The sequence below is a fragment of the Nothobranchius furzeri genome, chromosome 4 (genome assembly GCF_043380555.1).
Source record: "Nothobranchius furzeri strain GRZ-AD chromosome 4, NfurGRZ-RIMD1, whole genome shotgun sequence".
In the NCBI taxonomy this organism is placed as follows: Eukaryota; Metazoa; Chordata; class Actinopteri; order Cyprinodontiformes; family Nothobranchiidae; genus Nothobranchius; species Nothobranchius furzeri.
Window position 1 is genome coordinate 11911051 of NC_091744.1, and position 24171 is coordinate 11935221.

Genomic DNA, 24171 nt, shown 5'->3' on the forward strand with positions numbered 1-24171 from the left:
GTTAATTTTAAGATTTCTAGCCAAGCAACTTTTGCCTTCCCCATTGAGATTTTTTTTACTCAAAACAAGATAATCTGGATTATATTTAAGATGAACCCTTTTCTAGAAAATTCATTTATTTCTAGACTTAAAAAAAGACAAATATCCAAAAATGAGGCCATTGTTACCCTCTTAGAAATCAGTTTTTGCAGTGCAGAGCAATAAACGGCTGGTTTAATAAACTCCATTATGCACTAATATGCATTACATTTGAAGCTGTTTTGTGCGAAAGGACAGCGGTGGTCCTCTATTAGGTCATTTCAATAAAGAAACCTGTAAGTGTTCAGTTTAGAAACACAAAAATTCACTTCTTTACTCTGAATCTCATTTTTGTTGTGAAACACATTTAAGTGTCATTCTTGTTTGGCTTTAATTTTACTTTGCATCAACTGAGAAGCAAATTCATTATTAATTTGGTCCGATGATGCAGATGTAAAATTAGCACCTGGAATACTTTCTGTGCCTTTTGTGTTTAAATAACTCTCCTTTCAGACGATGTTGTTTTGGGAGAGGAGGGTTTAAATGAATCATCGCTGTTTATTCACTAAGCTCTGACACAAAGCCAGAACAAAGGGTCTTCTGTGCCTGACATGCCTGAGTGGAGGACGCACACTCACAAATCACACTTCTAAAAATTATTTTGATGATTTGCATCAAAATGTGCTGATTTAACTCAGGACTGCATTTCTGCTCAAAACGTTTTAGAATTATTAAGTATCAGATGGTGTATTTTTCTACTATTCTAACAATGTAGCTGTAAATATTGGAAATGCATCAAAGGTGAAACCTTCTGCCTCTATAAAATTAGGTATTTTTTTATTTCAACATTAAACATCTGCTTTAGACTATTATTGTTAAATAAAAATGTCTGCTTTTAAATTCTTCCCAGTTTTCGGTACTTATTAGTTTGCTAGTATAAACCATTTTTTAAATTTGGTGCACATTATGAGTTTGCTGCTCCTTACATTGCAGAAGCTGCTTTAAATGACACATCATACCCCTCAGGCATCCTTGTTCAAACATACTGCTATCGTTAGGTTGATTCCAGGGCGTAGAATGTATTGCACATGTTAGCTGGCTCTGCACACCACACCTCTTAACCCAGAGGCCTGCTGACTAGGCCCAGCGGCTGCTGGACACAAAACTTCTGCTGAAGGAGAAGCTGATATCTGAACTCTTGTGTCTTCCCCAAGCTCCAAATGGCACCACAATGATTGTGCTGTTGTCCTCTGTGCCATAATGAAGAGCCTGAGAATAACACAAACAACATTTTACCAATAAGGTTTAGGCCAAATGTATGATTCAGTTACATTGTCCTTGAATCCATGACAGATTTTATCTCAGTAATAACTCAAAAATCCTCTGAAATACAAAACATAAATGAAGTTAACTTAAATTTGCTCATATTTAAAATGAAAAATGTGAGCTAATTTTAAGTTGGAATATGGAACATTTTAATAAAAAGCTATATTAAAAAGAATAATAACTCCATGGGGCATTCAGAGGTGTGCAGAATGAATGTAAAATTTCTCCTTTTAAAGCTATATTTAAAAAAGATAAATCAAATTTTCCATTCTGTCGGGCACAACACGGTTGACGTTTACATCTAACAGCCACTAGAGGGCACCGTTGCACTGAAAAGTCCACTCGGCAAGTCAAGGTTGGGACTGTGTAAAATGGCAGACTTGACAAGTCAAGCAGCTGATTCTGGGCCCAGAAGATGTTCTAACAGTGAATACTGTTGTAAAATTAACATATTAGTAGAAATTAGTCCTTATCCTATGATATTTGTCTCTGAACATGGTGCTGGAACGTGTCAGCAGTGAACCAACATCTCAGCAGCTGGAAAATTAGTTGTTGCTGCAACACCACCTCTGAACACCAGAGTTCACCACATTGTCCATGTTCCACAGTAAACCATTACATTTTAATAGGTGTAGAACACAATTTTTATGATAAGCCTGCATAAATCCATTCTATGCAACGTTTTCATATTTTTATTGATTTTCTTGAACCTGTACAGGTCCTTCTCAAAGAATTAGCATATTGTGATAAAGTTCATTAATGTCTGTAATGTAATAATAATAATAATACATTTTATTTAAAAGCACCTTTCAGAACACCCAAGGTCACTTGACAGAAAACACGTAATACAATAAAACAATAATAAAACCCAAACAAGAAAAAAAAACAGAGAGAAACAGTTCAATAAAATCAGAGGTTGTAGGCAGATTTAAACATATGTGTTTTGAGTTTTGTTTTGAAAACTGAAAACTTACCCTCTTGCTTGAGGGTGTCAATGATGGCCTTCTGGACAGCAGTCAGGTAGCAGTCTTACCCATGATTGTGGGTTTGAGTAATGAACCAGGCTGGGAGTTTTTTTTAAAACCTCAGGAATCTTTTGCAGATGTTTAGAGTTAATTGGTTGATTCAGATGATAAAGTTAATAGGTCATTTAGAGAAGCTTTTCATGATATGCTAATTTTTTGAGATAGGAATTTTGGGTTTTTATGAGCTGTATGCCAAAATCATCAATGTTAGAAACAAGAAAAGGCTTGAACTACTTCAGTTGTGTGTAATGAATCTAATATACATGAAAGGCTAATGTTTATCAGTACATTACAGACAATAATGAACTTTATCACAATATGCTAATTTTTGAGAAGGACCTGTATGTGCTAAAAGGACATACACTTAAGGCAGTGTTTCCCCTACATAAACTCAGGCGTGACGCTGCGCCACAGCTGAAATTCCAGTGCTACGCACACGGTCCATTTTTTTCTACCTGGTCAGAGATTCTCTGAGCGGCCTCTTTGGGGTCGTGGCACTGGTTGATAACGTTACAGATTTCCTGGCTGTTCATAATGAAGTTAATCCCATCTGTGGTCAGAGCCAGGAAGGAGTCATGGACATGATGCAACTGAGGAAAAGAACAATTATTTTACAATTTACAACTGGACATTTCTGAAAACAAATTTAATACAGTGAACAAACATATAAACAGCACTTTTGTTTTTACTCCCGTTTTTCACGAGCTGAACTCAATCATCTGAAACTTTTTCTACATGCACAAAACATCCATGACTCTCAAATATTGTTCTGAAATCTGTCTACATGTGTGTTAGTGAGCACTTTTCCTTTACCAAGATAACCCATGCCACCTCACAGGTGTGGCATATCAAGGGGCTGATATCAAGGGGCTGATTAGACAGCTTGAATAATGTACAAGTGTGCCTTAGACTGCCCACAATAAAAGGCCACCCTGAAATGTGCAGTTTGATCAAACAGCACAATGCCAAATGCTGCAACCTTTGAGGGAGCGTGCAACTGTCATGCTGACTGCAGGAATGTCTGTGATGATGAGCAGATTGCTGATGTCATCGTTGTGGAACAAGTGGCCCATGGTGGCGGCGAGGTACAGGTATGGGCAGGCATATGTTATGGACAATGAACAAAGGTGCATTTTGTTGATGGCATTTCAAATGCACAGAGGTACCGTGACAAGATCCTGAGGTCCGTTGTTGTGCCATTCATCCACGACCACCACCTCATGATGCAGCATGATAACGCATCGCTCCATATTGCAATGATCTGTACACAATTCCTGGAAGCTGAAAACATCCCAGTACTTGCCTGGTCAGCATACTCACCAGACATGTCACCCATTGGGCATGCTTGAGATGCTCTGGATCGGCGTATACAACAGCCTGTTCCACTTCCTGCCTATATTCAGCAACTTCACACAGCTACTGAAGAGGAGTGGACCAACATTCCACAGGCCACAATCAACAACCTGATCAACTCTATGTGACGGAGATGTGTTGCCCTGTGTAACGTCACGAAATGGCCTGATTTTGAGATCCCACAGGTCAAGATCTACAGCTAGGTCAATTTAACCTGGCTATGACACAACCTACAATACTTTCCCCTCACGGGAGACTGGAAGTCTGCCCGTAGTCCCTTTAATCAGAGCCTGCCTTCCTCACACCAACTGGACGCGCGTGTGTTCGCTCACACGTGGCCTACACTTCTTGTGTCCAGGCACACTGTGTGTGGCATTGATGGGTTGTCGGGTGATTCCAAATGTCCTATGACTGTGACTCCACGTTTGCATGTTGTTCAAACTACTGCTGTTGTTGTTGGTTAACGCTGGTTAGTTAATACCCCTGCTCGTGAAGCGGATGTTTTCTATGAGCGTCATGGTGTGTCCACACGTGTTGTGCTTCCATCTCAAACCCTATGGGTGACAGTTCCACGTAGTGCTACGGTCCATGTAGGTGAGGTCTCTCGATATTACTTGGATCCTGGTGAGCATAAGTCTGTTGTGGAGTTTTCTCCTTTTTATGATAACATCTCCTTTGCTCTTTCTCCAACTACGGTGGATTGTGTTACGTTCAGTGGTCCAACCATGGTTCGGGTTGGTGTGGTAAACAGAGTGCTGCGTGAGTTGTTGGCAGATCCCAGTCTCAGGTTTCAACCAGTGTCTTACTCCTGGTCCTCCGCTGATTCTGTCGTGTTATTCACTGCATGCTTGTCTTTGGGGGTGTCATTTCTTCTGTTCCATCACTTCTCTGCACGGTTGACCTCTCTAGGGGACTCGGTCCGCAACATCGGTGGCCGCCTATCTCGAACTCTCGCTATAGAACAATCTCAGAACAATATTTAAGAATCATAAGACGTTTGTGTATGTAGACAATTTTTCAGATGTTTGCTCATGAAAAATGGGAGCAAAAACTAAAGTGGTGCTTTTATATTTTTGTTCAGTGTAAATGACTGGTTTCAGTTCTAAAATGAACTATCAATAAACCTCCTACCGTCATTGCTTTGGTTTCTGGCTCAGCGATGACCCCTGTCTTCTTCAGGTCAAAGTCTCCGATACTGCGTGTCATTGCCAACCTCCCGTTAACGTTCGGCTGTCCAAGGCTATTCCATGTCACAAACCCTCCGCTTTTTTTTATCCTTGAGACCACAGTACATTTGTAAGAAAGCTTTTTTTTTTGTTTTATACAGAAATAGAACAATGCTTTCTCACCTTGGTTAGACATTTAAAAAAATTTGTTTATATTTCAAAATGAAAAATATGAAAAATTTCATCACACACACTACTATAGCCTAAGGGCTACTCTAGAGTAAAGCCTAATTTATACTTCTCTTTCTGCCTTGGGGAGGATGCACACAACGCCATTATCTGTCCTTGCGAGCCTGCTGGAGAGCCCTCGCAAGAACGAACAAAGTCGAGCTCTCTTTTTTAAACATCCGTCTGTTGAGACGGAGAACGCAAGCTTGTGATTGATCAGGACGCGGCTGTCGTGTACAGCGCCCTCAAAAACAAAGAGAGCCAAGGATACCTAGTGGCAGACACAGGAGCAGCTTGAAGAATACCTTGTGGAAAAACTCTAAAAATATGAATGTTTTACTACACTGTGACTAGAGAGTGAAAAGATATGCGGAAAGCATTTTATCCATGGATGGAAATTATGGGAAATGTGGGTTTAGAGGTGGCAAGCGCATGAAGAGGTGGAGGAGGATGAAGGACAAGTTTGTCCGTGTTACCTCATTCACTGCCAGCCGTTTCCTGATCAGAAAAGCCCTGCGCAGCCAGCGTTTCAGGATTTTTTTTAAGTCACAGAACGTTGCCCTCTATGATGTCAATGCCAAAACTACCAAAACAAAGAGTAGACTCACCTCTTACATCAGCAAGATTCTGCGTGTTTCGAGTGTTATCCGTTCTTTCGTAATCCCGTGCCGAATTGCTTTTCCAGTTCGCGCCTTACTTTTTTTTTTTCCTTTCTTTTCTTTTTTTTTTTACAGCAGCAGCCCAAAACGACCTAACACAGATTTTCTGCTTCCTGATCACGAGACGTGTGATGTACGCGGGTGGAGATCAGCTTTAGACCTGGGATGTTTGTTCTCACGGTGCGGGGGCTCATTCCCACGCCCACACAGTAAAAAAATGCAAAGTCATCAATGGCAGTGAACGGTTGTATTTAAAATGACGACTTTTGTCATCAATGGCAGTTAATGAGTTTGAGTAACTGAAACACAAAAAACACTATAAAAACACACCATCTTGGACCAGATACATGACAGGATACCACAGAACAGCACTATGCCATCTGTTGTCCTGCCAGGGAATTACTTTGCAACACCCCCCAGGAAACGGAGAAGAATGAGGTCAAATTGCCTCCGTCCGTGTGTGCGTGTCTCTCCCTCATGGAGCTGACGGAGAAGTATAAATTAGGCTTAAGGGCTATTATCATGTAAGAGCTACTATGGTGTAAGGGCTGCTAGAACATGGGGCCACACTATAGCTTAAGGGCTACTATAGTATAAAGACTACTATAGCATGGGGCTACTGTAGCATAAGGTAGTGTTTCTCAACCCTGGTCCCCACACATGTGTTCCACGTCTCTGCTTCAGCACACCTGATTTACGTGTTTGCAGTGCTTCCTCAGGATGACGTCAAGTGCTACAGAAGTTTGTTAATCACTCACTGATTTAAGTCAGGTATGTGGCAGCAGGGGAAACACTGGTGTTTGAATAGGGCAACATGAAAAACATGTAGGCCAGGGAGGCGCTGAGAACCAATGTTGAGAAAACCTTTTCTTTGTTGGATTTCTTCTTTAGTTTTGGCTAAAACCTTTTTAAATAAATCCTGGACTTCCATAACAAAAATACGCAAAAATTTCCCTAATAAGCAAAGCTAAACAAAAATGCTTTTTTTTTTATTATTCACAAAAATGTCCAATTTATACATCTCTTCATCAAAGTAATTTTCAGTAGAGCCAAGTTTTACATTAGTGAAAGGATGCCGACATCATTTACCTGTCTTTCTCATCCTTCCTCTCAGGAGTGTGGTCGACAGTGAGTTTCAGGGCCTTTCCCTTGCGACACAACATGGCACGACTGTCCCCCACACTGGCGACAACCAGTTCAATGCCATCCCTTAGCAGGGCCACGGTGGCGGTGGTTCCTGCGTTTATTCCTGGTCCTACAAAGACATTTGAGGAACCATCAGACATGGAAGAAAATGTGAACAAAAACAAAAGAACAATCAAATGGTATACCTCCCAACCACAAAGAAGACACAAACACGTTAGTGTGAAAGTCATTACAGACTTAGAGCAGACTACAGATTACACAGTAAAAAACAAAAACATGCAGATGGAACTGTTGCTGCACGGAGCCGAGATTCAGAACAACTTTTATAACAGTTTAGTCTAAGAATGAATCTTAGCACTTGTTATAAAGTGACCCACAACAGTCACAGGTGTCCAACGTCGGCCTTGATTCATTAAGAGCAACACAAACGTAACATAACAGAATAACATTTTTTTTCACAATGTCCATAAGAACATTGAGAACAGAACAAAAAAATAATGAATCACAATAAAACTGAATCCGTTCATAACACTAACTCTTTATCGTAACTGGTAAAGCAATCACACACGTCTGAGTCTTCTGACAATCATTTAAGTCTGGCAAACTTTGTTTTCTTAATAAAAACAAATCCAATGTTCTTCCTTAAAGGATAAAAAACGTTAAAATGAAAACTGTGGGCCTGCAGGACACCCTCTTCTTAACAGATTCATAATATAATTACTAGCTACAGATAGGGCTGCTCAATTAATCAAATTTTAATCACGATTACGATCTGAGTTTTGAATGATTATTAAAACAAAACAAGCCGATTATTTGCTCCTCTCTCTTGCGCTGCCCCGAGTTGCAAATGAAGCGCTCCTCCCACAGTGTTGCCAACTTGGCGACTTTGACGCTATTTCCAACAGCTTTTCAGACCCCCTTCTTAACATTTTAAATCTTAAAAGTACCTAGCGAACACCTCAGAAACATCTCTGGTAACCCTTAGCTACTTTCTGGATAACTGTCGTCGACATTTCCTGCAGGTTAGCTAAACACTCCGCCTGCGCTCCGGACCGTTCTTCAGGACATTAGGAAAGGGAATGATGTAGTGATGTGTCGGTCGCTAAAGAAACAGCTCTCAGAGCCGGCTTCCTGTTGGAGTAACCAGAGTGAGTGACACACCGCACCTGCGGACTCCTGAGCCACTAAAAACGGCTAAATGTGCGCGTGCAGCGCGCTAAACACACGTGCAGCGGGTTGGGGGGTGGGGGTGCAGCTGTGGTTGGGACAATTATTACATTAACTGATGGACTTGTAAATAAATAGTTTATAAATAAGGTAGAAATAACTTCCTCACGCTGATAACTAATAACTAATCTCTCTGAGGACACGGTGCTAGTGCACTCTCCTACAGCACCTTGACACGACTCAATAAATGTTATGCAACATTTTGTGAACATCAATTTATTTGCATTTATTTGTTATAAATGCCGCTGTATAATTCTTGCTGTCAGTATTTGCAAGATATTGGTATTTGGGTCTGTACTGGTTAGACTTAAATGAGTTAAACCAAGGTCTATAGCCCTTGGGTCATAGACTATGAGCTATAAGTATATCGGTCTTTTTATACTGGGAATCAGGAGTTATTTTAGTGATCATCTTGTTTCTTATTTTTGCCCTGATTGTGCCCTGAGCAATTTTATGACTGAATAAAAACAAATAAAATCAACATTAATTGAAAAATCGTCCTAAATAATCGAGATCTCAATTTCAGTCACCATAATCGTGATTATTATTTTTGCCATAATCGAGCAGCCCTAGCTACAGACGATCAGGCCATTGTTTGTATCCTCATCTTAAACCTGCTGTATCTGATGAAGGTCTGCCTTGGGCAAACATCTCGTCAAACTGAAGCACTGTCACAAGCATACACTTGCTAAGAGAAGAAAAGAAAAAGAGGATTGAGAGAAAGAGAACCTTCCAGTAGTCCAGGATTTAGGACCCGCTGGACTCTCCTTCAATATCTAGCCTCTCGCCATCCACACTGGTACCAAGGGCCTCCAGCTCTTAGCTGGGTCAGCAGCTGCCGTAGATAACATGCACACACACAGGCATATTGGGACATTTCACACAGCGTGGCCCAAATTAGGCCGCATTACAGGTACACTAGCTTTGAGCGACTTGGGGAAAAAAATAAAGAGAATTAAAAGTTCAAGTGATCGTTTAATGTCCTAACATATAACTGAAGATGTATCAAGATAAGTGTGTGCATTATTCTTCTGTGGGAGGTTAAAATAACCTCAAGCAATTTTACTAATCGTGCAAAATGGTGTACATCAGTGGGTAAGTTGGTTTGATCTATCAGAGGATAATAAAAAAATGTAATGTTTCTGTTATTACCAGAAGATAAATACAATCTCAAAATGAGCAACAGCAGCACATTAGCAACAAAATTAAAAGAAGAAAAACATGAAATTCTGCAATATGGCTAAACATCTCCACTGTGGTCTGATTAGTCTAAATGATCAGCTGACAGAAATCTTGTGGCCTTTTCTGATGAACCACGAAGCTTCGATGCATTTTTTAACAGAAAAGCAGCTCTCTCCCTCTCACCTTGGAAATCCTCAACAAGGGTTGTGCATTCTTTTCCAAAGTGAAATTAAAGTGCTCACCGAGTTCAGAAGAGTGATATTTAGTTGTGTGTTTATTTTTGGACACTGCACTGTTCAAAGAAACGTGCAGACATATCCAATCAAAAGAATCAGATTAACAGAATCTGTTGCTCTTAAGCTCAAATGTCCAGTTGGAGATGAAAAAATGAAATTATCGTTTGTCCCACTCACTGAATCTAAATTCAGACTTGTCCTTAGTTAAATAAATGTTGAAGTTGAATCCATCGTGTGCTGTTGTTCATCTGTGTTTGTATTTAACCCGAAAATTTTGCTAGGATGTGCTTTTATATCATGAAAAACAGACAGGCCAAAAATTAAGGGAAAATTACAAACCAGCTGATTAGAGCTGATTGTTTGTTGACATTTCCTGTTAAATAGGGATGTCCGATATTATCGGTCTACTGATATTGGCCTTAAAATATCTTATTGGAAAATATCAGTATCGTTTTATATTCCTTAGTGACACAACCTTTACACACCATGCACATATTACACAGCATATCCTTTGGCTTCATCTCTTCTTTCAAAATGCCAAAATACGACAGATCTGAGGTTTAGTTTTTGAGATATTTTAGTTTTATTTTGGCACAACTTGTGAATTAATAGAAATTTGCTGTTCTTAGGCCACATTTGTGTAGCTAGCCAGCAAACTAAAACAAACACAAGAGTCTTCAACTAAGGCATGCTTTTCTAAAATGAATATCTTTATGAATGTTTAATCACCGTAACTAGAAACAGAAAAATTACATTACTGACTAATGCACACGTCTTAGCGTCGCGCTTAGTAATTAGCCTAGCTTAGCATGTGAACGCTCACACTGCTTACATTTTAACATCTAAGTAACTGTAACACACGCCCAAACATTCCCAAAACAAACTGATACTTACAAAGACAAATGTTTTCCATGAGTCGAACGTTTAAAGCAAAATATCAGCGTATTCATTATCAGTTTATTGTCCCGTTTCTGCCTCAGTGCCAGATCTAAACGCTGGGAGTGGACAAAACGGAAGCTTTGCTGCTCTCACGTTGCTGCTGGCTGTTCATTACACCAGCCATCTATGTGACAGCACACCTCCTGTCCAAAGAGGGGGCCCACAGTCTGCTTATTGAGGACCACTGCTATAGACTTTTCTAGCCCAGTGAATGCTCTGGGGGCAATTGGTGACCCATCCAACATGGCGGCCCACAGTTACACCAACGCGGTACGAAACCCCAGCCCATGTCGCCTCTACATTTAAATGATCTGATCCCTGTGCTTCTCATTTAATTTTTTGTTTTGGAAATCAAACACGATGTCCAGACAAACTGGAGATTGTACAACCCCAACATACACACACATTAACCATCGTTAAACTAGTTGAATCGGTGTTACCTCAACAACTAGGGATGCACCGATACCGATACTGGTATCGATGTCGATACCAACACCAGTATCAGTATTGGTAAAAGTTAACCGATACCAGGAACCGATACCAATGCAGTTGCTTGGAAATGGCTTCACTGTAACTTGTCATTTCTGGTCACCTAATATTTTAGCTTTGTGATGATTTCCATTCATATATTTTACTTTTTATCTACCTCACAGTCTTTTCCTGTTGAAAGCAAAGAAGAAATAAAATCTGTATTCCAAATCATTGCATTGTTTTGTGTGGTGGAAGTATCGGTATCAGTAATCGGCAAGTACTCAGATCCAAGTATCGGTATCGTATCTGTTTGGAAAAAAAGAGGTATCGGTGCATCCCTATAAACAACTAAAAATAACTGGGGACAAGTGCGTCTTCCTCTGAGCTTTCCTTGAGGTACGTAATGTGTCACGTGACTCCAAAACTGTTTTAGGGAAACCTGCCAACTTCCCTTGATTTAGTATTTTTAAACACCTGCTTGTTATCTGAAAACCTGGAAGAATAACCGAAGTAACTTTTTGACCTCAGATGATGTTTTTCTAACATTTTACAGAACATTAAAGATGCACTTAAAGCCTGATTAATACTTCTCCGCCAGCGTCGGTGCGGAGACGTCGTGCAACGCCACTTAGCTTCAGAGTAAGTGCTCTCCGACAGGCTCTCAGAGGGTGATGGAGAGAGCAAGTTTGTGATTGGTCAGGATGCCACTTCCTGTGAATTTGTCAACAGCGACAGATCGAGAGCAGATTGAGGAAATTATTGCGGAAAAAGTCCAAAAATATGAACGTTTATTCACCCGTGACTGAAGGAGTACAGAGATGCAGAACAAACGTGGACGGAAATGATGGGAAACGTGGGTTTAGAGGTGGCGACGGCATTTAGAAGTGGAGGAAAATAAGACAAATTTGTCCATGTTAAAGTCTCCGAAATATATAAACACATTAGTAAATACACTATCATGGACCGGATACATGAGTGTTATGGTGGCAGGATACCACAGAAAATTGCTACGCCCCCTGTTGTCTTGGCGGGGAATTGTTTTGCAACACCCCGCTACCTGAACAGAAGTTCGCATGTGAAAACCTTTGACACTGCGTGGGCGTTTCTCCGTTGCAGCTCTGACGGAGATGTATAAATGAAGCTTTAGGCTCCTTATTGGTCTGAGTTGAGAGCACTCAACTCTGTCGTGTTTCACACAGACCATGTAACAAAGATTGTTTGTAATAGAGATCTCTTAATTTGATATGTTTTCAAAACCTACATTTTAATTTTATCATTAATTAATTTGTACTATTTATTAACTTATCAAACTTTTTCCCATCATGAACTTAAATATCTCAGGCCTTACAGCAACAACATTAGTCAGGACAATCTCTGGGAGAATTTCATTCACATCCTGTTAAACACGACATTTTTTTATTACTAACTCTAATTGAAGTAGGTGCAAATTTTGCACAGATTTATGTTTGAAGCTTAAGCCTTTGTGATAGGAGATATGTGATGTTAGCAACCAATATTCTTTTTCCTTGTTTTTGTTACTGACCCTGCATATCGCTATCAGTTCATATCGGTATCGGAAATTAGACAATATCGGAAAAAGCCAATATCGAGCATCCCTACTTTTAAACAACAGTAGCTTCTACAGACTTTCAGAAAATGTCAATATATTTATTAGAACTATAAAAAAAATGGTTGAGATTGTTTGCATTGAGAACAACAGATTTCATATGGGACTATGCATGTCCTGTAAAAAGGGATTTGCATCAGTTGCGTGTACTCATGCATGATGTCCACGATTTTCCCTTAGTTTAGTACCTGTCTGTGAATAAATCTGCCATGCTGCATGTATTGAAGCTCTACAGGTTTTTCTACTTGTAGCTGGTTACTCTTCATCTGTTATTAAGAAACAACAGACCTCCAGCCACATTTGCTTAGGTCATGTCAGCAAGGAAATCCAAAGCTTCAAAGCTGAAGTAAAATAGGTATCTTGTGTTTACCAACAAAAGTACAACTGTTTGACATATAGATTTGATGGGACTACATAATTAACATGGAATATCTACACATGAAACATGGCGGAACCTACCATTTGGACAGAAGTGTAAGTGCTGTGCAAAAGCCTTGTCTACTTCAAGGAAGGCGTTTGTTAAAACTAGTTCCAGATTTTCTTCCTTTGCCACAAGGTCCCTGAAATGAAAGCAAAAGAACTATTATTTGAAAATTCAGTTTGCAGTGACAACTGATGGTGTGTGAAAACATTATTTGCAGCTTCCTTACTTTATAAACTTCTCCATGTATTTTTCACAGAAGTCAGCTGCTTCTGGTCCACCATGACCATCAAACACAGCAAAGTAGAGGATGCTGTCAGTCATTTGGGAGACCTTGAAACGATCTTCATTCTCCTTGCGCTGACCAATAAGGGAAGCACAGCCTACCTTTGATAGGCTAACTTTGGGAATGGGTTTTCCATAACGAATGCTAGGGGGAAGCAGGATGGGCTCATCTATGCGATTATCCCAGATGCCAAAGGAATCCCAGGTGGTAGGACGGCCACTACTGTCTGGATCAAAGCGTGTGTTACTGTAGTGTCTCCCTGAAGGTTGTTTGTTGAAGACTGAGAGCTCTGTCTTGTAGCTGTTGTGCTGAAATGGCAGTCGGACTACAGCCTTCTGGAAAAGTCCTACATTAGGACCACTGCACCTTACCAGGCGCACTAAACAGGCTGCTGACATCACCCTCACACAACAATCACAGGTGGTTGGACCAGGTGCTGCAATGTGCTGTCCACAAAGAAAACAGGATAGTCAGCATGGAGAAGTATATATATATATATATATATATATATATATATATATATATATATATATATATATATATATATATATATATATATATATATTTATTTGGTTGGTTGTTAAGGATAGACTTGTGGAGTGGTACCGCGGCCATTTGTGTATCTTAATGCCGTTTTTGCAAACTGTTTTGTAGAGGTGACAAAGTATATTGAAGTTTCTATAAAATTAAAAACAACCCTTAGATAAGCATTGATCACTCAACATATTCCGCTGATAGAAATGAAGTTAAATAATTGTTATTCTTCATCTATGTGATTAAAAGAAAACTGTTTCACACAATCATTTGACCCAGTGTTATCTGACATTGTACACTGATCTGTGATATTGTCAAAACAAATAAGCTGCCAGATGCAGCTCATTAGGTTGTGTTCATAAAAAGAGGCTGTGCTAGTTTACGCCCCTAAAATATTGTTTTTAATTAAGCAAAATCCTAGTTTTTAATTGGGTCCATGTATAAAACCAATACTTTACACTTTTGAAAATACCATGGGTAAAACTATGTCCAATTTTAATCTGAAAGGTATTTAGTGGAAAATGACGTTTTTTTGTTATGACGCAACGACTATCAACATGCTAGCCGCTAATGTTTAGCATCATGCCTCAAATTGAAGATTAGTGCAACATCATGCATGTCTTGTATATCAAAACAAGTGCGTGCCTTAAATAGAACACGATTTGCTTAATACAGTAAATCCATCCCGTTACACTAACATCAGCTTCTATGTTTTATTCATAGTGAAGTGTTAGCGGTAAAATTCTAGCCTGAGCTAATGTGCTAGCTTGGGATATATATTCGCAGTTTGTTCAACACTACAAACAATAAACCGTCGGACCCTCAGCTGCGTGTAAAAAGTCTTACCTATGATTTTTACAACGTACTGGTCAGCTCAAATCCGTGTCTAACTTCCCAAACCAAAGCTCTTCTCTCCTTAGCAAGGTCTTCCAAACTGAATGAACGCCACCGCCCTCGTCACGTCTGGAATTCGATGCTGTTATCAAACAAGGGCCGTCACGTCACTGGACCAATCCGTAGCTGTTTCGTTTCACGCCCCACAAACAGAGCCTGCGATTGGTCTACATGAGGATGACTGACAAGCTAATTAGCCAATCATCAATTGGCTATTTACTGAATGGGCTTTGAGACCCACAAAACGTGTAAATAAATGCGAAAGTTTTTTAACTGGCTCATGCATGTTCACTTCTCAACGCGTGTTTGGTTGCATTTTAATGGGGTCAATCTTTCCATTCCCTCTATCACCACTTACTTTAGGTAATGTGATGCCTGAATGTTTGCTTGAGAAATGCCTTTGACCCTATTCGAATGTAGGTTAGACAAAAAACAGGTCCAACAACTTTGTCTTTTAAAAAAAGCAAATCTATTAATTTGTTCTAATTTTTCTTTCTGGACATGATTAAATAAGCTTAGCAAAACGTAAGCAATGAAATTTGTATTCACATACTGCACATATTGATAACATATTTATATTTGACAGACAACTACTTATGTACACGTCGGTTTATGATTTTTATTGCTGAGCTTGCAGGACTGGTAGAATTCACTGAAAAAGATGGCTGTGGATAGAGTGTACAGAAAATGTATTTCTCAAAGGAAATTCCCTTAAACACATAAGAGACTAAAACAAGCATATTAAAGAACAGTGGAGTGAAATAGATACATTTATTGTAAAGAAATCTTAACGTAAAATCTATGAGGCAAACTCAGCACCTCAGTGAAGCATGGTGGTGGCAGTATCATGCTGTGGTCATAGATCTTTATTGCTGTGTACATTGAATCTAAAATACTGACAAAAGAACCTAATTTAGTTTTTCTAGTGTAACCAATGACACATCACATATTGCTGGAATGGTTAAAGGAGAACATTTGAAATGACAAAACACAGATCTAGAATCTAAGAATCTGTGAAGTGAACCAAAGATTTGTGCATTTCATCCGAACACATCTGACTTGAGTGAAATTATTGATTTGTTTATTAATGTGTTGCAACCCCCAGCTTCACCTACACATTTCTGGAATTACATGTGTAAAATAAGTTTAAATTTAAAATAAAAAAAAGACCTGTTACAAAAATTACCAAAATATGATGGTGAGATGGGATTGAACACTCTAACAAAAGTGGAGTCATTACATTCATTGCAAATAATCCAAATCTCTGCTCTTTTGTCGTTCCCTTAAAATGATAGATGGCAAAACATTCACCCATTTCGGATCTATTTATTTGTAAATATGAAGGCTTTATTATACCTATGTCATAATAAAAGCGCAATAATAGCTAATAGCAATAAAAAAAATCAGTGTAAATGTCTAAATTCTGTGATTTATCGTTCTTGAATACATCTATATTTGTTTTTAATCCAACATGACAAACTAGTATTTAGGTTACAGGATCTGCTGGGTCACCGAATTTGGCTGCACTTCCGGATCGGGCAGCCAATCGTGTCTCTCTCGCCGGAGGGGTTTCTGAGCTGTTTATAAGCCTGAATACAAACGCCTTATTTCAAGATGCATTCGCCAAGGTAAATTTCTCTTTTATATTAGATTAAACAAGCCGCAGTTCTATTACAACGCCGTGTTACTGATAACCAGCGACCATTAGCTTAATGCTGGTTATCAGACTGAAGTCAGCGCAGCTTTAGCATGCTGGTTAGTTAGCTCTTACAGTAGATAGCTTGTGTGTTTTAGTTCCTATTCCAAACAAACGAAGGGAAATGCCAGCGGAGGTAATTTTATTTGTTCTAAATACTCGCAGAACACATTAAAATACTTCTCCTGACAACAAGGGTGGAACGTTTACTGTTTACAGATAATGTAGGGCTAAAGTTAGCAACTAGCCAAGCGCGATAGTGATAATCCGCAGATCATAAAACAATCATTTAACTGAGAGTGAGGTGGTGTTAATGGATGTTACAGGAACTTGTGACTTTAGAGACGCCAGCTTCTCGTGACTTGAGTTTATTATTATTAAGCCTTAAATCAATTTGAGCTCAAAACATATTTATGAGAACACTGGATAATATTTCTGATGAATTATTCTACTTGTATTGCCTTTTTTTCTAGATTAATGAAATCCAAGAAAAAAATAGCTGGCATAGTATTTGTAGTTTATGGTTTAGTTTAATTGGCTGCAGATCATCCGTATTTATTTCCCCTCACTTGTATAAATAATCAGAGCTAAAGAGATGTTTTCGGGCCTGCAGTGTACCAGATCACAGAGGCCTACTTAACATGGGGTAGTATTACTATTATTATTAGATTAGTGTCAGATGGAGGTGGAGTCATAATGGAAATCAGACGTGTATCTTTAAATTTAAGACCATTGATTAATTGTCTATTGTTTTTTTAAATAAGTGTTGATCAATAAGTGCATACTAAAATACCAATGCCAAAATAAACTGTTAAACATTTACTGTATTTCTTTAATGAAGTGTGTTTGCAGTTTCTTTTTTTACTTTTATGTGTTGATTTACATTTCACCATCTATCATTTTTGTTATTGTGGTTATAAATCTGACATATGCCCTCTAAATTATTGGCTTTACCTTTGTCATTTGATCGGATGTAAATACAGGGACACTTTGGTAATAGCATTTGTGTTTGAATCCTTTATGCTATTTATATCATCTATATTTTAGAATTTAAGTTAAAGTTAAAGTCCCATTAGTTGTCACACACACGTGTCTGTGCGAAATTTATTCTCCGCATTTGACCCATCCCCTGGGGGAGCGGTGAGCTGCAGAAACAGCCGCGCTCAGGAACTATTTGGTGGTTTAACCCCCCAATCCAACCCCTTAATGCTGAGTGTCAAGCAGGGAGGCATTGGGTCCCATTTTTCCAAAGTCTTTGGTATGACCCGACCAGGAATCGAACCCCTTATCTCGCGGACACTCTACCACTAGGCCACTGAGAAAGGTTATCCTAGAAATAAATGAGAGCTCATAATGAATGCAATTTATTATACTCTAATGTTTACATTACCTTCTCCTGTGAATGCATCAGCTTAACCCAACCACCTCTAGTCTAATCCCTGGTCAGGAAATGCAAGTACAACTTTAACATCACCAGGCTCTGTTTAATCAAGATGGTACTTTTGATTTCCCAGGATTGGAATTTACATGAAGAGGAGAAAGCGAGGCTGCTCCAAGGCTTGAAAATCATCTTCCTCCATCTGGCCGTCGCTCTCTCTGTCTCTTCAGATCGGTGCTCATTTCCTCTCCTTTCACCGTCATGCTGTGTTGGGGGAACGCCAGGGATGGGCAGTTGGGTATCGGCGTGGAGAGGCACCCCGTGTTCGAGCCGAGGAACTGCCACGTGTTCAGTAGGCGAGGGCTGATAGAGGTCGCGTGCGGAGGCCAGCACACACTGTTCCTGCTGCACGATGGAAGCGTGTACACATGCGGCTTTAACGGCTGCAGGCAGCTGGGCCACAATAAAGATGGGTCTTTCCCAGGTAACAGTTTCAGCAACAGAAGACGCTTGTTTATAAAGTCAGGATTTCATGCAGTTTCTCATTAAAATGGGGCATTTAATAAACATTAAAATAAATCTCAAAGGCTTACACTAATTTAACATACACAAAAATAAACCCACCTTGCTGACCATTCTCTTCAAACTTTTTCTGTCTTGTAATCAATACAGGGCAATAAAAACACGCACCACCGGGCTGTTAAAAAGCTTTCATGCAAGAGCTGTCATTGAACTGAACCTTGCTGCTAGGAGTTTTCTCTAACAGTGATTCTCCTGGACAGTTAGTGCACTACAGCATCTTTACGTTTAGCTAGTAAACCACAACACCTCAACATTTAGCATACCAAAAGGCCAAGTATGTCATCAAAAAGGACCAGAAGTGAACTTTTAACTTACAGGCCAAACTTCGTCAATCAGGTCAATCTGACACTGTGGTGCCGGATATGAAGAAATGAACTTGAGCTAATATTCTTAACTAATCCTGCATACGTCATGAGTCCTACAGAACTTTATCCTCTTTGCATAAAGTCTATATTCCTGCTCATAAATTACTTTAAAACTTCATATAATCAAATTTTGTGGAATGAACAATTTGTTTAAATCCAAAGTGTTTGAATAAGTGTCCTATACTTTACATTAATGAACAATGGGTTAAAATGAAAATTTTTCATGTAATGATTCATTTCAGATCTTAAATTATACCAAATTAGTATTTGTTGATTTTAAGAATTAAATATCAGTATATTCACACCTCATAATATTATCAATGTTGAGCATTTTTGCTCCACATAACTGTTATAACATTTTCACCTCACACTAAGAGTTAACCTCTAAGTATCTGAGTGATGGAGTGTGTAATGATAATAGAGGGTAAATTGCTTAAGACCTATTTATTATTAAAAAAGTTGACAATAATAATAACTGTCTTGTTTTTTAAAAATTATATTTTCTCGGTGGGTTTACCGTGGCTGCGGTGTAGGCGCGGTGACCCTTACCAGCCACCGTATCATCTGCTGAAGTTGCCGGCGGCACATGCGCACTTTGTTGTTTACAACCAAAACTTTCTTGAAGCTAAAGCTGAAATAATGGCCAAAGGAGGAGACGGCAGCGCTCAGGACATTTATTATCCCTCAAAGAAGACAAAGTGGGAAGTATGGGCATATTTTGGATATTTGAAGAATGCCGAGGGACAGTTGATAGAAGACGGCTATCCTGTTTGCAGCACATGCAGAAAAAGTGTCTGTGAAAGGCAGCAACGCTTCAAATCTCATGACACATCTGCGTGACCATCACCCACAACTCTACAGTCAACGCAAGGCAAGCTAACGTTAGCGTTTTAGCTAAAATGCGTGATCCGAGGATTTGGGTTGAGGGAGAATGCAACGAGTCGCTATATAAAGCAGCCGCAGCGCCGCTACCTGCATATAAACCGTGTCGTGGACACCCCCATGTTGAAATGACGCTATGCATTACGGGGCTCCCAGGGGCAGATAAGAGTTGGTCTCTCTCCGAGAATAATTATGAATTTAACAATGGTTACTGCCTGATGACATTTTCCCACATCTGCAAAGCTCACTGGAAGGACACAAACCGAGGACAGTATTTTCCTGATATGGGGTAAAAAAGTATCTGATTAGAAGGCTAATTGAGTACTGAGTATCATGTGATCTAATATTTTTAAAATGATGACATCAAACAGACAAAAATTAAGAAGTTATGGGCAAATATTGGTATTTTAAAGACTAAAGGGGAAAAATGTAAACAAATAACATAATTACAAAATAACAAATTTTAGGCAAAATTTAGACACAAACTCAGGACAATATTTTCCTGATATACAGGGTTTATGTAATTGTCTGAAAATGTAACACGTTTCAAAAAAATATATACCGCGATATTACCGAAAACCGTGATAATTTTGGTCACAATAACCGTGAGGTTAAATTTTCACACCGTGACAACCCTACTCAGAGCTGAGTTCTGGATGGAAAGAATTTGGTTTGCAAATAAACTATAAAGATGTTATTATCAGAACCACATTCAGACGCTATCTCGTTGTCTACCTCACCCGTTCTGGAATACCCCCATTGGATCCGAGATGTCCTGGGGCCGACAACCCCACTGCACCTGGCTTGTAGAAAAACCTTGATGCGCCCAAATCAGTCCTGGGATGTCTCCCCGGGTCACAACGATAGATGAAACCAAGCGTCTTAAAAATAACTCTGAAGGTGTTTTTAGTCAGCTTTGTTCTGCAGGAAACTATCTTGTTGTTTCAGCTTTGCAGGTGCGAAAAAGGTTTAAGGTTTTGACAACGTGTCAAAATTCTTCTGGTTAAAGAGGTGCTAAAGATGGCCGGTCTGAAGCTCGCTCTATGACACTCGAGCTGTTGAGCTGTTCGAACTGAGGGAAAACCAGAGCTAGCTAGTTTTAATGGACTGATGTTATGATTGACTAACCAACCACAGGTTGACAAGTTTGAAGATATTACCAAGCATCGCAGAGACACACCCTCTGTGATGGAGACTCCGAATCTAGGCAAAAGGTTAACTAATGTGTCATGCATAACTTAACTTTACTTGTGAGTGCAAATGTTGTGACCTCATCAAGTAAACATACTAAAACAATCATTGAGCACAGATTAATGAAACATTTCATTATTTATATTTATAAATGGCAATATTTAATGATTATCCTTAATTATAAAATCTTCTGTCTTCTTGGAATAACAGTTTATTTATCCTCTGTGATAGACCTTGGAAGAGAAAATGTTTATTGTTTATCATTTATTATCTCTGCAGTCCAGCTGGTGTGAGGAATTAGGCTCTGATTAAAGGGACTACATGCAGACTTCGAGTCTCCTGTGAGGGGAAAAGATTGTAGGATGTGTCATAGCCAGGGTAAGTTGACCTGGCTGTGCATTTGACCTGTGGGATCTCAAAATCAGGCCATTTCGTGACGTTACAAGTGATTCTCTGAGGTATTTTGATAACGCCTTTTAAACTTGTCATACTGTGATTTGTCTAAATTTGTCAACAACAGTTAATAAAAACGGAGATCACTTCCTGATCTAGTCAGTTTTCCACAGCCTCCTGGTTCGTCTGACCGGGTGAGCAAGCATTTGGAACCATCCTCTCTTTTGACTCTAACTCAAAGCCTCTCTGCAACGCTTGCGAGTGCATCAGATGCTAAATAAATACGCCAGCTTCCTGACGTCACCTGGGAGGTCCCTCAGAGCAGACGGGTTGTACTCAGAGCTGAACTACGGGTTCCGTTACCCAGAGGTCCACTCTACCGGCAGTGTCCATACCGACCTCTTGACCCCCTGGATCGCACGAGGGCCTCCAACAGAAAGGGTTCAGAAAGTTTTTCTGAATAATCTCTAGCCTTATACAGTCAAACTGATTTTACAACCCAGACATCTCAAAATCTCTAATACTTAGTAAGGTTTTTCTACTACCTTCTACCATTCCACTCATTGTCTGTCATGTATAATCATTAGTTTAGAAATAAAGAATTCAATTCATTTTTATAAACTATATTCTTGACTCTGTCTGAATTAATATGAAGCATGTGTTCCATGAATAGTCCAAAGAACCTAAGGTAATGTTAAATCAAATATTCAAAGACCAATCAGATTGATAATTCTTATTTATATGGAATATCACATCTTATTGATAATTTAATATGTAGCGACCTCTAAAACGCTACAACATGTGACTGTACATTTATATTATGTTTACTTAATATTCAGTTAATTGTTTAGACTTGTCTTATTACCAGTTTACATTTATACTTTTACATTTTTACACCTTAAACTGTGTGTGTGTGCGTGCGTGCGTGAGCAACATCTATTTTAGCCTTGTTATTTTATTTTAATCACATTTTACTACCTCTTTACGTGAGCTGTCCTTTTGTGAGCGCAATGTCAATTTTCGTTGACTTATATTTGACTAAGGACCTGGCTTACGCACATTTTGGACATGGAGAGCATCTGCAGTGCTGCTGCTGAGAAGGATATAATTATGAAATCCTGCAGCATTATCACTTGTACTGCTTCGTTTTCACACAGAACAAGACCCCCCACACGCACACACATGCGCATGTACACATACATGCACGCACACTCACACAGCCTGAGACACAGAATACGGAATGCAGAATATCAGCAGGGGGACAGATTGAGACAGAATGTCATGCGTCTGTGACAGTGTGTGTGTCTTGTCACTGTGAGCCGATTGTTCATGCGCCCTGGCTACTTGTATAGGGGCGATCTCCGTTTGGCTGACTGGTTAGTGCGCTTGACTTTCACCCGGGAGTCTTGGGATCGAATCCCAATTGGACCATTTTTTTTATATCTGCCTCAGATCTCTCTAGAGAATTCACAACATTGACGGCTTCAGCAACGCTGTGCCACTCCATGGATTTTCTCTTATTTGTTTTGCAAAAGCACTTCCTTTCATTTCTCCACCTCACCCACAGGTACCTCAATTTCTGCTTCTGTGAAATTGTGCTTCCTTGATCTGCCTTGATCTACGTTCGCCATGTCATTGGCGGAGCTCTGCAACAGCCGGCTTATGTACATGCATGAGCTCCACAAGGCACTTTGCATTGACTATTTATGGCAGTAAGTGGGCGTGGTGAGGGCGGAATGTGACTAAAATGCAGCTGAGAAACATTCTCGTTAGTCTCCGATTTATGAAGCGGAGATTGCGTGCAGCTGTGCGTACTCCATGTTTGATAGATCACAGACCTACTTGGCGTAAGTAAATATTTTTTGCTGAGCTTAAGTACGGTTTTAGTAAGGATTCTACGCAATGTTTGATAAATGAGACCCCAGAGCTTTAATGGAAAGCAGACAGCAGTTGGTGTCATGTTATGTGTGTGAAAGTGTGGATGGGTTGTCACTGTTCAAGCATGTGGGTGAGCCTGTTGAAACAATGAACACAACACAAATCTGTGGAAACGCGTAAAAAAAATCCTCTTACGTAAGTAAAAAGGCCCTTGGAGCAAAGTGAAATTCCACTCGCACTTTTCATTTTATAACATACATTTTTTTTAAATAGTTTAAATAAGCCTCCCGAAACAAAAACACATTATTAGCTTATTTGTTCTCTTAAAAATGTTGAGCATCCAAGTGTTTCAAGTTTTTGACACATGATTTTATTTTGAGAAACTGAAAACATTCAACACCTCTGCTGAATTCCTCGTGTGGGTTGGGCATTTGAGGGAGTTAATTTTGCTACTTAAAATTGAACATTTTGAATCCTAATTGAGTTCTGGTTCCTGGTGATTCTTTCTGAATATAAAGGTATTTTCAGATTAAAGTTATTGTTGAAGCATTAACTCTGATGAGGTCTGTTGTCTCTGTAGAGCTGGTGGGTGCTCTGGACACTCAGAAGATAACGATGGTGTCGTGTGGTTGGGCCCATTCCATGGCGGTAAACGAGCAGGGCCAGGTGTTTGCGTGGGGAGCCGGTGACAGGGGACAGCTGGGCCTGGGAACAGCAGAGAACGCCGTCCGAATCCCAAGGTGACTGTTTGATTCATTGTTATGGAATGAAAGTTTAAGCTGGAAGTGATAATGATGATGTCCACACTGGTTCATTTAGCAATAAAAAAGGGATGAATGCAATTCTCTTTAATCTTAACCTTTCAATGCACTAATACATTTAGGATTTAATAGTTTACTCATACATCTTGCCGTTTTGTCCAGGTTGGTGAAAAGACTCTGTGATCACAGCATCTCTCAAGTGATGTGTGGGAACCAGCACTGCATCGCACTTTCTCGAGGTGTGAACGACACAAATCTCTCCACAACACAGTCGCACTGTTCCACAGAACATGCAGGGAAAAAGTGC

General features: G+C 39.6%; 2 protein-coding genes across 2 annotated transcripts in view; one reads left to right on the forward strand and one right to left on the reverse strand.

Moving 5' to 3' along the window:
- Nucleotides 1-768: 768 nt before the first annotated feature.
- ppm1kb (protein phosphatase, Mg2+/Mn2+ dependent 1Kb) lies at nucleotides 769-14818 on the reverse strand. The gene is made up of 7 exons (XM_015965461.3): nucleotides 14691-14818; nucleotides 13254-13756; nucleotides 13063-13163; nucleotides 6865-7030; nucleotides 4854-4998; nucleotides 2825-2959; nucleotides 769-1287 (listed from the first exon to the last, which is right to left on the reverse strand). Exons 2-7 carry the CDS (start codon nucleotides 13706-13708, stop codon nucleotides 1156-1158), a joined length of 1134 nt encoding a protein of 377 aa, XP_015820947.1. The 5' UTR covers nucleotides 13709-13756; nucleotides 14691-14818; the 3' UTR covers nucleotides 769-1155.
- Nucleotides 14819-16251: 1433 nt separating this feature from the next.
- herc3 (HECT and RLD domain containing E3 ubiquitin protein ligase 3) overlaps nucleotides 16252-24171 on the forward strand; it is a 37672-nt gene continuing 29752 nt past the window's right edge. Inside the window, exons 1-4 of the mRNA XM_054743666.2 lie at nucleotides 16252-16366; nucleotides 17949-18296; nucleotides 23684-23843; nucleotides 24027-24103. Of these exons, the coding sequence (XP_054599641.1) occupies nucleotides 18074-18296; nucleotides 23684-23843; nucleotides 24027-24103 (460 nt within the window). The 5' untranslated portion in view covers nucleotides 16252-16366; nucleotides 17949-18073. The remainder of the gene's footprint in view (nucleotides 16367-17948; nucleotides 18297-23683; nucleotides 23844-24026; nucleotides 24104-24171) is intronic.

Excerpts from the sequence above, each read along its gene's own strand:
- ppm1kb (XM_015965461.3), bottom strand. The coding sequence starts at position 13,708 with ATGTCAGCAGCCTGTTTAGTGCGCCTGGTAAGGTGCAGTGGTCCTAAT. Across the intron at positions 13,164-13,253 it reads TACATGGAGAAGTTTATAAA|GGACCTTGTGGCAAAGGAAG; the intron begins GTAAGGAAGCTG and ends CTTTCATTTCAG. Across the intron at positions 2,960-4,853 it reads CAGAAACCAAAGCAATGACG|TTGCATCATGTCCATGACTC; the intron begins GTAGGAGGTTTA and ends TCTTTTCCTCAG.